This window comes from Ammodytes marinus (genome assembly GCF_949987685.1).
Source record: "Ammodytes marinus genome assembly, chromosome: 9".
NCBI classification, from domain to species: Eukaryota; Metazoa; Chordata; class Actinopteri; order Uranoscopiformes; family Ammodytidae; genus Ammodytes; species Ammodytes marinus.
In genome coordinates, this window is record NC_137213.1 from 23,029,851 (window position 1) to 23,046,955 (window position 17,105).

The 17,105-nt window shown below is 42.7% G+C and overlaps 1 protein-coding gene across 1 annotated transcript in view; it reads right to left on the minus strand.

The window, feature by feature from the left end:
* The window catches only part of LOC307255882 (pinopsin-like), a gene marked incomplete at both ends in the record, with an annotated part of 51,013 nt that overhangs the window by 13,248 nt on the left and 20,660 nt on the right, over positions 1-17,105 (minus strand). Inside the window, one exon of the mRNA XM_080034694.1 lies at positions 595-828. Within this exon, the coding sequence (XP_079890820.1) occupies positions 595-828 (234 nt within the window). The remainder of the gene's footprint in view (positions 1-594; positions 829-17,105) is intronic.

A 17,105-nucleotide genomic window follows, 5' to 3' on the forward strand; every position in this document is an offset into this window, starting at 1 on the left:
TGAAGTGGGCATGGGCCTAGATTAATTGAGACATACTCTGAGTTTAATTATCAACACTTCAGTTGATAGGTCCCTTTGTGACATTTGTTCAGTTTAACAAGCTATGAATCACATAGGAGTCTGAGGTTCGGCGACAATGAACAAATTAGATTTGTTTGAAGTGGCCTTCGACAGAACAGAATGCAAACTTGGACTAGATGTTGTGGATGGGGTCTAAGGCTGTGATTCCTCACTTTTTCTTTTTAATTGTTTACGATTAGACAGCTAATTATTGGACCTTGTGATTCTTCTTGATACACATCACAATAACAAAAATAGAAAGTCTCTTTACACGTGTCTAAAAGTAAATTTCTCCTCAAATCTAAAACAAATAGAGATTGAAATGTGAAAAACAACTTGTTCATCATTCAGACCAACATACATTATTTAGATGATGTAATATCAAGGCACCATAATAACATCAGGTAGGATTATGAAGCAATGACTATTTTCCATGACCTCAAACCAAAAGTGAAAACCAATCGAGGCAAAATGACCTCCATAGTATGAAAGGACCTGACCTTAGCCACAGTCCTACCTCCCTCCCACCTTCACCTGTTTATTCATGAAGACATAGATGATTGGGTTGATGACCGTGCTCGTCTTGGCTAGGACTGAGGGGATGATGCTTGCCCCGGGTGTGACCAGGCCGGGCGCTCCGAAAGTTGCCACCAATGCCATGATGCCGTATGGCAGCCAGCACAATAAGTAGCAGATCACCATAATCACCACCATGAATAACACGCGCTGCTCCCGTTTCCTTCTCACCGATGCATTGATCCCACCCACCTGGAGACAGCAAGGGAAGAGAGGGGGAAGGGAGAATTAGTAATAAGACCTCAGTAATCTGGAAATCTCATGTAATGATACAAAGTGTTCAGACAATAGGTTTTTGACTTTGGCTGCCACAAGGCATCTTAGTTTTCTCCTATGGGAGAGAACTGTTTGAAGAGGAGTCTAGGACGTAAAATGAAGTAGCACACAGGATGAACTGAGATTGAAAGTCGTACAGAGAGGTGGAGTGAAAATGAAACAGACAGAAGAAGAGGCAGGGAAACTTTTTTAAGTGAACAGTCTGGAAAAGAGATCAACTGAAGCCCCTTGGATGAACTGATTTTTTTTTATCCCATTGCTATCAAATTTGATTTAGTTTTACTTTGTCAGCCCTGTATAATAAGTAGATCATGGCTTCAATCTTGGCTCTGATTAAGTAAATTAATTTGCAGAGTGCAGACGAAATTAGGTAATGAAGAGCAAGTGCAGAAGCTGTAAAATCAATATGTATGTGTTGCATTCATGTGATGCCTTTTTTCCAAGTGTTGACAAGGTTAGTAATGGGCATCAAAATAACAGTTATTTTTTAATTTTTTTTACCATTATCATTGGGAGCTATTGAAATACCACAGCCAGTAGGTAAAAAAAACTGAAGCAGCTGTTAAATGCTTTTTGATATTGAACATTTCTGCTAAGAAGCTCACAAACCTTCTAAAATATAAGATATAAAAAAAAATTGTGGATGTGAGTGTGCCTGCTTGCAAAGGAAAGACGTGTGTACCATTTACTGGTGTTAACCGCTTTGTGGGTTTTACATTGTTCTGCCTGCCTGCCTGTGTGTTCTGTGTGACGTTGTGCAGCTCCAGATGACACTGTATTTTGACATCAAGAATGTGCTTTCAGTATGTGTCAGCCGTGTCATCCCCTTGTGGGAAAAGACAGTCACTCCGAGGCCATGTGCTGTCACACTGACATCTACTGTGGAAATTTCCTGTCTGTAGGCAAAGCCATCTATTCTAATCACAGCACGTCATATGTGAGAGGATGAGTAATGGTTTGTGCAGCAAGGGAGACAGATAAACTGTGATTCTGTGCTGTGTCACTTGAAAAAGTTGACAGTTACACTTTACTGTAGAGGCATTCACCTATTCACCCTTCATGTTAGGCAGATGATATTAACAATGAGTGAATGGTACAATCACTTTCTGTATTTCCAAGCCTTTTATCAGTTAAGCACTGGACAGATGTGAAGAGAGCATTTAGCGTGGTACATGCTGTACGTTTAAAAGAGATTCAACTAAAAGACTAAGAGGCTATTCAGCTTTGCCGAATGGAGACAGAAGGTTATTCCACATTGGGGAGGTGGATATAAACCCAGCCAAAGGAATTGATGACTTGGTCACCTCACCAAGGGAAGTGTATTAGCAGGTAGAGTCAGAATTTAGAGTACTGCGTGGGCTGAATGGTTCAGACCGCAGCTTAATTATTATCATCCATGTTCACAGAGGAAATAGTTAAATTAGGGGATTAGGGGAATCATGGACCAGTTTCAGTTCAAAAGAATATTTCAGCCGCCTGACTGCAGTTGGCGTTGCAGTGGTAAAGGCAGATCTGGTTATATTTCTTTTTAAGTGTGAATTTGGGTTGTGGCTGCATGGTGGGCTTTGTATGAGAGGTTATTGTCTAGAATCAGGCTTCAGGCAGGAGTCATTACAGATTTGTCAGTGGTGTTCGAAAGCTCTTGTGGAGTGGCAAAAGTGCAGCAGAGACCTAACATACATTTTTAAGTATTGTTAGTTTTCAAGGAGATAAGTTCTCAGCCCTTATTTGGGATTACACACTGGGGAAAGTTTAAAAAGATAAATCAAATCCGTTGAGTGATTTGCAGCCAAAAATGTAATCGTGATTCTCACTGCATTCAGCAGTCTTTGAATTTTAACTTCAAATTCCTATTTGAATTGATGACTTTAGGCAGAGGGACCCTCATAGAGAAATGTTTAGGGGAACCTTTTCATTTGGTTTGTTTCGATTTGCTAAACGAGCTAAATCAACAACAGAAAACTATTAAGATAAAACATGTCGATCTCACACGATTTGACTGTCGCTGACAAATGTATTTACAATGTCGGACTGACATCATAAATCTTGCTCTGGTTGTGGCGCACGCCCGTAATCTCAGTCGTTTGGTGTTAGGTGGTCATCCGACCCGATTTCAGCCAGTCTGCTTCCCGTCTTGATGTTCCGACAAAATCAAACGGGTGTGATATAATCGTGAGTCTTTAAGGTTGGCTCATGCAAATAGGGAAGTTAAAGGACATGAACACTGTAAACAACCAATGGGTGTGCTCTCTCGAGCAACAACACCAGGCACCACAGTCATGTTATGCTGTTGCTCACGGCTCACATTTAATGTGAAACTTTAACTACAACCTCAACACTTCCAATGACTCTGTTGCAAGTACATGTTGAACACATTTTCTTCAAAATAAAATACTGTGCAATCAAAGACCTATATTATACTAAAGTAACCCTGAAATCTCTGTCTTTCACAATATCTTGCTGTTGTTCAAAAACAACATTTTCAGCTTTTTGAGCATCAGCTTGTCCTTATTTGGAGGCGGCTGGCCAAAGGGGAGGAAAGAAGGAGTTTATTTAAAAGAATGCATGGAAAACTCAAATTTCCAGCTTTAAAATTGAGTTGCAAGCGGCACTTCAAGGCATAATAGACTCTAAAGCAGCATTATCTACTTTGCATGGAATACTCTAAGATCTGCCAAGATGGATCTTTAAATTTAAACTCTGCTATTTCCATCTTTGTCCTACATACATTAAAAACACGATTTTATGTGTCCTTTTTTCAAGCTTACTGTCTCATCTATTCATCTATCCCTCCCTGTCTCCCTGTTTTCTCCTGTCTGATGTATCTTTCCTGTTTCTCTCACTTCATTACTTTCTCTCACTTTCTTCTGTCATTTTAGACCTATATTTGTCTTTCTATATAATCTGTACAAATTAAGTGTTCACTCATATATACACTGTATATACTGTGTATACCCAGTATAAATATCTTAATAAATATACCACAATCACACCAGACGCACCCAGCTTCTCTACACTGACACCCAGAAACACAACCACATTAGTGTACCAAAGTGTTCTTAATTATTCCTCATAACCAGATAATGTGGAGTCTCCAGGCTGGCTAACTGGATTACATGGAAGGAGCTGCTGCTGAAAATCACCTCTGCCCTGGGAGGCGTGAGACAGTCATTGCCTCCTGCTCCTTTCCCAGCTGCTCCTTGCCCACAGCGGCAACAGACACTGGCTATTAGAGTGTGAGATTGGTGATGGTGGTGAGGGTGGTGGTGGCGGCGGTGCAACAGAAAGCAGGCTGAATGAGCCAGACAAGAGGAAGATGGAGAGGGAGTGGAGAGAGTGAGAGGTTGTTCAAGACGCAAAGGCATACTGAGGGAATTGTTGCCACAGAGAGAAACAAGAGAGGAGAAGTTGGAGAATGAAAATGGAGTATATAGGGAAGAGCTGCATGCAGGTATTTGAAGTGAGTTCTGTTAATGGAGACTCTTATGAGTTCAATTGTTGATGGCAAACCAGCAGAGAAGCCAAAGTGTTGTTGCGATGAATTTGACAAGTTCCCCATGTCCTGCTTTTATCTTCATTTGGAGCATTTTTGTTGTTGTTGAAACTGGCTATAGAGAGAAATGAATGGCATCGTTTGCCAGTCAGAAAACATGCAAGCTACACACAACCTCAAAAAAGAAGGCTGTCATGCAAGAGCACTCAGCTATGCAAAACGAAAGTATATCCCATGCCTGGTCTCTTTGCAAGTTTGCGCCTGCTACCATGCGAGTGCTGATACTATCAACACTCATGAAACTCCTTAGAGGGTAGAGCTGCAGCAGCTTTGCAACATTATACCGCCTCAACCATGAAAGCAATTTTCTGAGTGTCTTTACTGTAAATTCTGTATTACGGAAAGCGGTTTCCCATTTCAGCCCGTAGGTCAGTCAGCTGCATCTAACTTTAAAAAGCTGACAACCAAAAACTTAACTTGTGACTGTTGACTGTAGCTAAAGTAGAGGTAAACAAAATAGGAGATGTATTGTGGTTTCCGGCAACTGTCTCTTAAAGATCATGTGATGAGGAAGAAACTGACAAACTTCTCATGGTACAGCTCTTGGCAATTTGCCCTCATAAAAACTGTGATCCCGCATAACTGAAAGAGTTTCTTTATCAAAACATTTATTAAACATAAGCATATCATGTATTGCACAACTCCCCCGACTACTTGCTTCTGACTGAAAGCCAGGGATTTACAAGACCTCCAGTACAGGAATAGTAAATGTAATGAAATTGTCTCATATTGTTTCAGGCATTGCCTCAACAGCTGAATATATTGCAAGTTAGAAAGTAAACTTTGTTGGCGTTGGATTTAGGAAAATTCTCTGTACTGCATGACGTTTTTCCCCGTTGGCGGTGAAAGCTGAAACTGCAGCATAATATCAACGCGGAATTGGAAGTGGAATCCTGATTTCAGAACATGAACGCCTCAGAAAGCAACATCCTCACTAATCTGAACGCTGTTTTTGCACTTCCTTCTACTTCTTGTAATACTGAGTCACATTAAAACAATGTCAGATTGCACGACTGACATCTCTCCTCTGAAATGACTAACTTGAAGTGAGAGAGAAGAGGCGAGTGGTAGCAATCAGATCTACACAAATCCAGTCTTATGCTGACGGTTCATTGGGATTTGTACTCACACAAATACACACACAGGCCTACTGCATGGAAATACAGTATACCTTTATATGTATACATCCACTCTATGGAAAAATAAAGTCAGAAGAAACTTCCATATACCAAAATAAGCACCCAGATTTAGGAACTAAAACAAAAGGCACTCAATTCGAACACACATTTTCAGTCAGACACACACCTGGCCGCCACCGAGAAAAAATACACAGTACACACATGCAAACACACATCTCCAAGAAGGGAAAAACATGTAGACACAGCACTTTTCTCCCTGACTTCTTTTGCCTCAGCATTCCAGCCCCTGAGTCGGCCCAGATGTTCTGCCAGTGCAGTTGTTGGCTGCTTAACATGATTGATTTGTGTCTGCCGCATTAGTCCTGCACACCAGCAGCCTCATGTGGCCTGCCAAACGCTACACCCGCCTGTCCCCTATCAAAGGGCCTCTCGCAGCAAGAATCCTCAACGCTCCATTGAGTCACTTCACAACCACTCAATGTCTCCCTCCTCCTCATCCCCTCCTTTCCACCACCTGCTCCGTCTCCCCTCCCCCTCCTCGCAAGGTGTCTGTGGGTTTGTGCAAAAAAAGGAGAATGATGGTAACTTTAATTGAATGAGGGTGAGTGACGTAAATCCAACCCCGGGGAATAAGCGTAGAATCCGCTGCTTTCAACAAACAAACAAATAACTTACAAGAGATAGAATCAAGAATCAAATTAAGGGGGGACCCCCTGTGGGTCTACTGGGCAATTAAGGGTTGGATATTGAATGCAGGGCTGGTGCGGGTCCAGTGTGTGTTGATACATTGAGATGGTGTGCCAGGACATTCATTTTCATTTGGATTAAAAACACTCCAAGGACCGCAAGGAAAGGGGAGCACTGAAATTGACTTGTTGAATCGTGGACCTAAAGGGCTTGTTTCAGTAAGATTGCTTTTAGAAATGTCTGGAGATGCTACCTCTTGTTCTGTCTCCTCTACATGGACTCTATACAGTATTAGGAGGGGGAGAAGAGTCCTGGGATCAATCTTCTCTGATGTTTAAGGTCTTGATAGTGTTCTCTAAATAGAGAGAACAAAATAGATTACAGCATATCTGCTGGCTGTAAGCAAGGTGTCAAAGATGAGTTCTTAACAATCCTTACATAATGTGCTCACTTTCAGCAAAGGGGTGCCTTTGACATCAAGGAATGCCTCACATCCTGGTCCTAAAATATTCAGTAGGAACCTCTTTGATAAATTAAGGAAAAGAACCCCAGAAGAATACAAATTGATTTAAGATGGAAATCTACAGGGAAACTTTCCTTTCTCAGAACTAAACTGAGCCTTTTAATTCTGCTATTGGTGTGACATGCTTTGTTCAAAATTGCTCTAACTGAGTGTTTGATTTAAACTCATTTGAGTGTGTTTATCCTGAGTTTGACTCGATAGCTGGCAGGCCCAATCAATCTCACTGACACAAGTAGTGACACAGAAATATGAAGTCATACAAAGACAGAGGTAAATATCATCCATCCGGTCATGGCCACACTCTCATTCAGAGTTTCACGGCTTAATTAAATTATTTAGAGGAAATTCTCAACTGTTGTCTTAAAAGCATCAATGTATGTAACTTCAATGCTGGCTGTTGTGATACAACAGTGGAGTGATATGTGTAAATGAGAGAACTGGCATAAGCCTTGAGGAATAAATGGATTTCTGGAAAGTTCAAGCTTTTTCTGACACTGGCTGCATAGGCGTGATAATTTGTTACACCTATGGTCATGCAGAAAGACACACAATATGCTGGCAAAACCATAGTAGCAGTGTGCTATTACTTTGATATGTAAAATAAACTCTTTGTTGAAAGATGCAGGAGGACACAAGGGACATTTCAGGGATCTTTCATAGCAAACATCAATTCTGAGAATGCTCATAATATGATGTCCAGTAGTGTGAAAACACTGGACACCTACAATTCCTATAATTAAACTCAACTGAGTCCCATTTTCAGACCCCGATGACATCATCAACTTTATTTTCTCAGAAAAGTCTCCAGAGCCACATAAGAGATTATACCAAATGCAGAAACATTATTTTAACAAGTAGTACTCATATTAAGACTACACTAACCTTACTCTAAAGTGAAACTCTTACAGTCTTAAATATCCTATAGAATCTCACACATGAACACCCACGTTTAAAACAAACAGGTACACACGTTGTCGCAGAATAACACTGTTGTTATGTCCTTGGGTTTCATTAGTTACCAGCATGAGGTTAGCAGCTCATCACTCAGTGTGTTCTGTAACTGCTTAAACAATAGCACACAAACACGCAGTTTCACAAGCACACCTTACCAGTAGGATTCACCTCCATATGGTCTTAAACACATTTACCACGAATATAATTGATCGTCCCAGCATGGCTCCAGTTGAATACATCAGGGGGACATCAAATTCCAACAGCGAACTAATTATCTACATGAATATTTAATATGATATGGTGGAAGGGAATTAGCCAAGGTGCAACAACACTGATGTATAGATTTAAAGTTTATCCAATATCAGGGCTAGAAAATACTATGAATGTAGTTTCCGATAATGTACTTTTGCCCTTTTTACTACAATTATTGTTCTGTTAATGACCCCTGCTTGCAAAAAGTGATAGAAATGTGTGCTGCCTGTGGCTCAAGGCTGAGGACCTCCTGCGCAGAATTCAAATGTGGAACCTTAAAAGAAATCAGCTGCATTTAAGTTCAAGGATTTGAATCTAAATCACCCAGGAACCAACTTATTTCAACTTGGACATAAATGTAAATTGCTTTTGTAGTTTCTTCTGACCAGATTTTCAGATAGAAAATCACAGAGCTTCCAATTATAAACCTTTTGGTTTCAAGAGCAATTTGTTGTGACTTGGAATCTCTAGCATAAGTCAACATTTTCATAGGCACACTGCATTTGGGCCAGTGAACACCTGAAAGTAGGTCAGGAAAAACCCAATCAAAATGATAAAATATGTGTGGCCGCTGCTCCACTTCTAATACAGAATTCTCAAGAGGTTTGTTAGATTTACATCCCTGGGAGAAACACAGACAGGGTGGAGCTGGGGCGAGGACACACTTTCGTAACACTGAGCAGACATCCTTAATAAACCTGTGGCTCATAAAATATGACTGCTATATTTCAAGTAATAAATCATTCTTCATCACTTCTTTAATGAATGACTAGGTGCAAATGTATGTGTTTCAGCCAACAGTGAAACGCTGCTACATCCTTAAGACAGATGGCTGCAGAAGCTGGCACTGGCAGGCGAGAGGTTGTCTCACATTCAGATACTTCAATTAGGCCATGAATTGCTGGGTCAGGGCACGCTGGGAGCCCAGAATATGAGCACAAAGTGAAACAATGGCCACCATACTGACAGAACAGTGCTACAACAGGCAGATTGGCAACTATACATTTTTCCAGGCAGTACGCATCTCCTGCAGGTTTTTACCATCCATGCTGAATTATTTTCATAAATTAGCCAATTTAATCTCTTTTCGTGTAAAAATTGTATGCATTCAAGTAGTCCTACCATTTATTTGTTCATCCAAAAGCAGCCAAACCTTTAATGTTAAAAAGGCAAAAAGTTGTTTTTAGAAAGACCAATAGATTTCAGTAAATACAGTATATGGTTAAATTTAATCAAAACATATCTCGTCATTTTCTGGCATAGCTATATTAAGCCGAGCTAATTCTGGTCTTCCTCCTTTAAAGTGCATGATTTGATACATTGTAATGGGTCAATCTCAAAGTTTCTGAAATAGATCTTTTTATTGTATTTCAATTGAAGGTCTGTGTCTTGATGCAAAGACATCCATTCACTACTTCCACCTCCACGCCCTTACTTTTTGTGGAAATTGAAATCAGGATTGGTACCTAATTTCAAGTTTTAGTAGGAGTATATTAGCAGTAATACAAAAGACTAATTTTGCTCAGTAAATCCAGTTGTCATTGAATAATGTCTGTTTGAACAGAACTGCTTTCTCTCCCTATGACTGTCGTTGCTGCTCACTCAGCATTACCACACCTTTGCCCTCCACTGCAGAGCAGCAGTTCTCTATTGTGTCAAGACTATCTCTCCACCCTACATATTCCATATGTACGGGGACTGACCCCCACGGGGGCAGTTGACGTGGATACTCTTTAAGACACACCACTTGTGGCGGCCACTTCACTTCCTTGATTTCCACGGACAAGCAGTAGACGTGTGTGAGAGAATAAGGGGAAAAAAGCAACAAATAGAGAAGAAAGAAACAAAGCATTTGAGTTGTGGCCGATCTGTAGCCATTGTCTCCCGGAACCGGCGGAGTGCTTCACAGCTGATCGCTGAACCACCGAGAGAAAAGAGTGGCTGGAGTGTGGCTGTGTGTATTAACCTTCCTCTCGTGTTAGGGTCGCCACCGACCCGTTTTGGATTTCAAATGCATAAAAGAACCACTTACATTTTGTTTATTGCATCAAGATTTCTTGACTTTGTCAGGAACCTCTATTTCAACAAAATAAAAAAAATAAAAAATGTTTCACTTAATTATAAAATGCTCTGGTGGAAATTATAACACTGGTGGTGTTAGGGTCGTTTTCGACCCGGTTATAGAATAAGATGTAAAAAACAATAACTAGAGCCAAAATTTAAATCATAAGTGCACTGTCAGCCAACACAATGACAGTCAGCTCCTCTCCCAATCATGTGAGCTCTGGGGAGGTTCTCATTTTGACTTTTTTTGCCCTTATACCTGCATGAAAGCAAAACAAACAGACGGGCATATCCAGACATGTGAGGTCAATTCAGTATAGAGTTGGTGACTTGCAGAGTGCACATCTCCTATTTGCAGTATTCAAAAATTAGGAGATATACAGTGAGCCACGTTCTGGATCATGTTTTTGGTGAAAATGGCCACCTGATACTAAAAGTAAGAGGTGTCAGGTCTGCCGAAGCACTAAGGACATAAAGATAAAAGTATTGTGCTTTACCTGCAAGAAATATTTCTGCAAAGAACACTGAAAGTGTTGCTTTTTGTCACACATCTGTACACACAACCAAACATATGCACACAGAGACTTTTACTCAGTTGTTTTTTACTAGTTTTGGAACTAGTAATTGATTTCGATTGGTTTGATTTGTTGATTGGTTGTTGTTTATTTGACCTTACAAATGTATATTTTGTGTTGTGACTTGTTCTGGTTTTCATTGTGTGTTTGTTAATGCTGAAATAGAAGTTTTTTTTGCTGTTTTCTGAAATAAATATATATGGGTCGTAATTGACCAGTAACACCATAGATGTTAAAAAGGTCAATAATATTAATATGAAAAAATAAATAAAACAAATTTAGTTAAGAAATGTGTTCTCATACCTCTCAGTAATGATCAGGTAACACAACAACCAAATATTTAGTTATATGATTCTCTTGAGGTTCATTTTACCATTTTTTTTATTGAAATTGAGGCGCATACTGACAAAAAAAAAGGCCCAGCCACCTGCACCAAAAATATTGAAAAAAATATTTTCATGGATAAGGAAGCCTAACAATGTAACCAAGAGGTGAGAAACAAACTGGATGATAGATGATTGTTTTTAGTGTTTTTTACAGCTGATTTCAGACACGGGTCGAAACCGACCCGCTAACACCATGGATGGTAGCAGAAAGTTAACACAGGAGGAAGGTTAAGGGGCGCCGTTTAACGCCACAGGCAGCCATATTCCCTCGTGAAGCCCGACCTAGTCGGAGGAAGCGAACAGGCGTACTTTAAGCCGCGGGTAAATTCCAGGACACAAAAAGTAAATTGTTTCAGAGGGCACGTCCCCGCAGACAGCGAGAGTTTCGGTGTCAGCGTGGGGTGATTAGTGCCACGTGCATAAGCTACATCTCCCAAAGTTCACAAAGCATTCAAACATTTTGGGTCCAGAGAAAATGTCTAGCCCAAGGGGCCACGCCTGCTCGGGCTGCGGGGTAAAAATGCCAATGGAGGACGGTCATGATCAATATGTGCATTGTCTAGGGAACCTTGCGGCGGATCGGCTCTCCAGAGGGGGACCCCTCCCCGGGGAATGGAGACTGCATCCGGAGGTCGTGAGCGAGATCTGGGAGCGCTTTGGTACAGCCACAGCCGATCTCTTCGCCTCGAGGGAGACAGCTCACTGTCCCCTCTTTTTCTCCATGAAAAGGGACGATCCTCCCTTGGGCACACATGCCATGGCACACCAGTGGCCACAGGGCCTCCTGTATGCCTTCCCTCCCTTTAACTTCCTTCATCCACTTCTACAGAGAGTTCAGGTGGAAGAGGTGAGCCTCATCCTGGTGGCCCCCAACTGGCCCCAGATGATCTGGTTCTCAGCGATTGCACCCCTCCTTCAGGGACACCCGTGGGAGCTCCCGGGTCGGCGGGACCTCCTGTCCCAGGTCCACGGGACTCTCTTTCATCCTTTTCCCCAGGGTCTCCGGCTTTGGGCCTGGCCCCTGAGAGGGCCGGGTTTCTAGCTATGGGGTTGCCCCAGTCTGTGGTTAGCACTCTACAAGGAGCCCGGGCTCCATCAACGAGGGCGGCATACGCTTATCGTTGGGGAGTGTTTCAATCATGGTGCAATTTGAGACAGGTGGATCCCCTCGCCTGCACGGCCCATGACATTCTCCAGTTCCTCCAGGAAATGCTGGAGGTGGGCAAATCTCCCTCGACATTGAGGGGAATAGTGGCAGCCATAAAGGCAGCCCGTGTGGACCTCGGAAGCTGGCAGAAGGCTGTTGCGACCTTATTGCTCAGTTTCTTAGAGGTGCTCGTAGGGTTACTCCACATCGCAGAAGGCCAGCTGTCCCCCCATTGGATTTGGAGGTGGTGCTGTCGGCCTTGCAGACTGAGCCATTCGAGCCCCTGGATACAGCTAGGCTACAATGGCTTTCTCTCAAGACAGCGTTTTTGCCCGCAATTGTGTCTGCTAAGAGAATGGGAGAGCTGCATGCTCTTTCAGTGCATGAGGACTGCTGCCGCTTCTTGCCAGGTGGTGCTGGGGTGGTGCTGCGCCCGAACCCTGCATTCCACCCTAAAGTCTGGTCTGAGTCCCACGCCGGTCGATCTATTGAGCTGCACCCTTTCCACCATCCTCAGGAAGGTGAAGCAGGGTGGAGTAGGCGGTCACTACTGTGCCCAGTCAGGTCCCTAACAGTGTATCTGCATCGGACACGTGGCCATAGGACAACGGACCAGCTCTTTGTCTGTTACAAGCCTAACCGTCTTGGACAGCCAGTCTCCAATGCCAGGGTTTCCCACCGGGTTGTGGATGGTATCCAGCAGGCATATGAGAGGGCAGGCAAGCCGACCCCAGTAGGGGTGCGGGCGCACTCCACACGGGGCATTGCTACATCATGGGCCCTATGGCGAGGGGCCCCTCTATCGGAGATATGTACGGCGGCCTCTTGGTCGACCCCGTCCACTTTTATCCGGTTTTACTGCATGAATGTGGCAGCCAGCACCCCATTCTCGGAGCGAGTGCGGGGCTCAATGCAGCAGGACGGTGCGCGTTTGGGCTAGGCCATCTACCCAGTCATGGCTGGCCTTAGCGTCTTGCAGGGCCAGCTTAGCCTTGGTAGCTTCTGGCGCCTTGGCGATGGGTGTGTACATAATGTATAATTGTAAATAGTTCCTTTATACTGGGCACATGGGTGAACACTCTGGTGGTGGTGACGTGTCATTCGAACTCAACTGCCTTTTTTTATTTAGGCTCCCGCAGGAGCAGCTGGGTCTGCTTGGTTTCCTCGCGGTGTGTCTTACAGAAGTCCCCGTACATATGGAATATGTAGGGTGGAGAGATAGTCTAGACACAATAGAGAATGGTTGATTACGTTGTAACCCAGGTTCTCTGAGTGGAGAGACTATCTCTCCAGCCAAGATGCCGCTCAGAAACGCGTTCCAATCAAGGTTAACCGAAGAGGCCACGCATGCATGTGGCTTGTATAGCATGTGGCCGCCACAAGTGGTGTGTCCTAAAGAGTATCCACGTCAACTGCTCCCGTGGGGGTCAGTCCCCGTACATATGGAATACAGTATGTAGGGTGGAGAGATAGTCTCTCCACTCAGAGAACCTGGGTTACAATGTAACCAATCGATCTTTCAAGTAGCTGGATTCACTTACTTGTGTCATGACAGTACTGTTAAATGTCTTAGTTTATTTTGAGAGTATAATCAGAATCAGGAATACTTAAGAAGATTAAAGCGGCTACGAGTAACATTTAAATATCTTTTAAACAGCCTCATGTTTCCTCTGATAATCATAAATTACCTTTAACAGCAAACGGGACCATCAGTGCAAAGAAAGACGTTTTTATATAGTTTTTATTACTGCTTTTGGTCTGGTCGCACACCCAGTCCGATTTTCGGTTCGCTCGTGCATGCTCTATGGTCACATATCCGTATTAGTTGCAGATTTCAGTGTGGCGCTGCAGCGTGATTTGAGAAGCCTATCCCTCTAGGTGAGGGAAGGGGAGCGGGAGCCTTGTTTGAGACAGTTATTTGTCGTCACAATGACTGGTAACGAGGCTGAACCATCAAAGAAAAAAAGAGAATGCAATGAAGAAAAGCGAAAAGAGAGAGTGACTACGGGCGGGACGAGGACGTTGCCAAGCAACGTGTATACAATTTCACGAGAGCGAAACTAGACTGTGTTTACTCCTAAATGAATGAGCGGTTGGTACTAACACAACGTTTGCTTTGCTTCACCATCATCAGATAACCATTATCTGAAATAGTCATTATTTACATCAACAACACAAACACATTACCTCATCGTGATCCATACAAACTGCCGTCTCTCTTTCATTCGCTTTCTGTGAGGACACAGCTCCGTGAGAGAGGGTAGTTAGGTGACGCTGCTGCATCAACTCATTGCAATCAGGTGTGTACTGACTGGCATTAGTTGATGCAGTGTCAAAACCACTCTCACGGAGCCGAAAAGAGTCCTCACACTTTCAACACACGTACATGCACTATATTGCGCCCTTCTCAGTTCACACTCGCGCGCCTGGCACGAGCATTTGCGACAGCGGGCGTCGTAAAAATACTACCGCTTTTGTCCAAAGGGGACGCCAACGTGCCATCTTACTCGTAGTGCCTTTAAAGGTCTGATCTAACAATCTCTTTTCAGAGAAAGTTCACACAGTGGTATGTGGTGCGATAGGTTAAGAAATAAAGTCATCAAGGTTAAATTATTAAAATATTCAAAGATACTGATGGCGGACAAAAGGGGAATCAAAGGGGAATGACGCATTCCCTCCTGCACTGGCTCACTGTTGCTAGTGGACATCATTTTTATGGCCAGTAATAGTTTACGCAAGAAGATTGTGCTGACACTGTGCCAATATGAAACTTATTAGTGCAAAACTGGGATTTTTGTGTTCAGATCTTTCTGTCCCAGTTTGCTCTACAGGAATATGCAATGGGAATTGCATAATGCAGATTCAATTTAGTTACAGTATACAACATTTTGATGGCGGTCATCAAAACTTTGTTTCATAACAGAAACTTTTGGCTCAAATATCAATAATTAATATGGTAATAATGAATAATTAAATAATGTTTGCCTATGTGGTATATGTGGTTTGACTAACTGGGTCAACCAACCAGTTTGAAACATCGGAAACAGTGTCATTAGTATTAGGGAGAAATCAAATGAATGAGTGACATTCACATGGGACTGCAGATAAAGAAGGCTCAGTTTGTGTTAAACATATATACTTAAAGGTGCTGTAAGCAGAATGTTTCTTTTAGCTAACTTCCTGTCAGTTACTGCAGTTAACAGTCCCCTCGCTCGTCCCTACGTCACCACATTTATGTACTGCAGTCTTCAAGCAGCAAGTTATCTAGCATCATCTCAGATCCATAAGTGTGATAAAACATGATAAAAACCATCAAAACAAACATTGGGAAGGATTTTTACCTGCTCCGCCATTGTAAGCGCATACACATTCACCCATCTGTTGCTCTGGCGTGCACCGGCAGTGAGACCATGGAGTGTATATACGATATATGAGTGAGGCGAGTTTCGGTTGGTAGCGTTCTCTCTTCTGATTGGATAAAAAATGTGGGATACTACAATAAGTTTATTTGCCAATTACATGCAAAGCAGCTGACTGAGAGTTTGGCTTTATGAAACGCGCACATTATGTAAGTGATCACTGTATGAATAAAGAGCGGTTTTACACTTTTAAAGAGGACCTATGATGCTTTTTTACTTGTATGACCTATAAACGTTGTTATAATGATTCATAGTCATGCTTAACCATATTAGCTTATCAAATAATGACATACATGCATTTAGACGTATTCCCTGCTGACCGTCTGGGGTGGCTGTGCAGAGCACTAAACACTAGGGCAGCCGATCGAGAAATCCCGTGCTCAAATTGGTTCAGAATTTCCTGATATTCTTGTCGTCACGATAAGCGGATGTTTCCATGTATGGTAATGCTGCTCAGTCAGGCTCTGGCCATGCCCCCACCTTCCTGCTCTCAAATCTCCCCGCGCTGCTGAAAATGTTCCGGAAGGAAGGTAACCAATCACAACGGAGTGGGGTTTGCAGGAGGGGGGGGGGGGGGAGGGGTCGGAGAAGCACAAAGCCAAGTGTGGTGAGAGACTGCTGTGCTCGCTAGGGTGAGAGGAAGAGTGTCCCGAAAATCTACATGGTTTTTTTGTGATGTGATTCGTGTCAGGTTGCTCTATAGCAGTTTTTAACAAGAAATTAAGACCAGAAAAGTAGTATAATAGGACATCTTTAACATAAATAAACCGCTTACTTCACCTTTAACTAGGTTAATATAATTTTCCTGATAAAATATCGCCATCTGAAGAGCAGTTTGTGCTCACCTTCATCAGAATAAGGTCACAGTCGTAGAAGGCCATAATCGCATTAAGACAGCTGCAGTATTCCAAACAGAATATTCCCACCAGAGTTATTGCTGCACTTTTCCGTATTTGCCACATTTAACAACTTGGTCACTGTCTTCCACACTAAATAGGAAGTAGTTTTCAGGCAACAAAATAGTACTCAATATAATGATACAACACTGAACATGTTGAGCAATATGGTAAGGATTGTTGTTAGATGTTTCCTTTGGCTTCCTAAGACATACATGTTTTGGGGTTTGGTCACAGATACCTAAACTCAAAAGCCTTTGTGTGAGACCTGAGGTAACTGTGGATTGAGATACACTGCTCGGCCTATATCTTGTTGGACCTTCATTAGCTTTGATTAAGGCACATTCGCCGTAACACATTTTGATAAGCTTTATTGATTGCTTAAAACCTAGCCCTGACCAACGGAAGCAACGTCAGATCATAGAGTACACTGCCACACAGCCTTGTGGCACTAGGTATGATGGGAGCATCACTTCATCCACCTCTCTTCTTACCCTGATGCACCCATCGCTCTGGAACATGGTCAATCTGGCCTGATCAGACCACACAACCTCTTTCCATGGCTCCAGAGTCCAATCTGTATGGTCCCTCGCATATC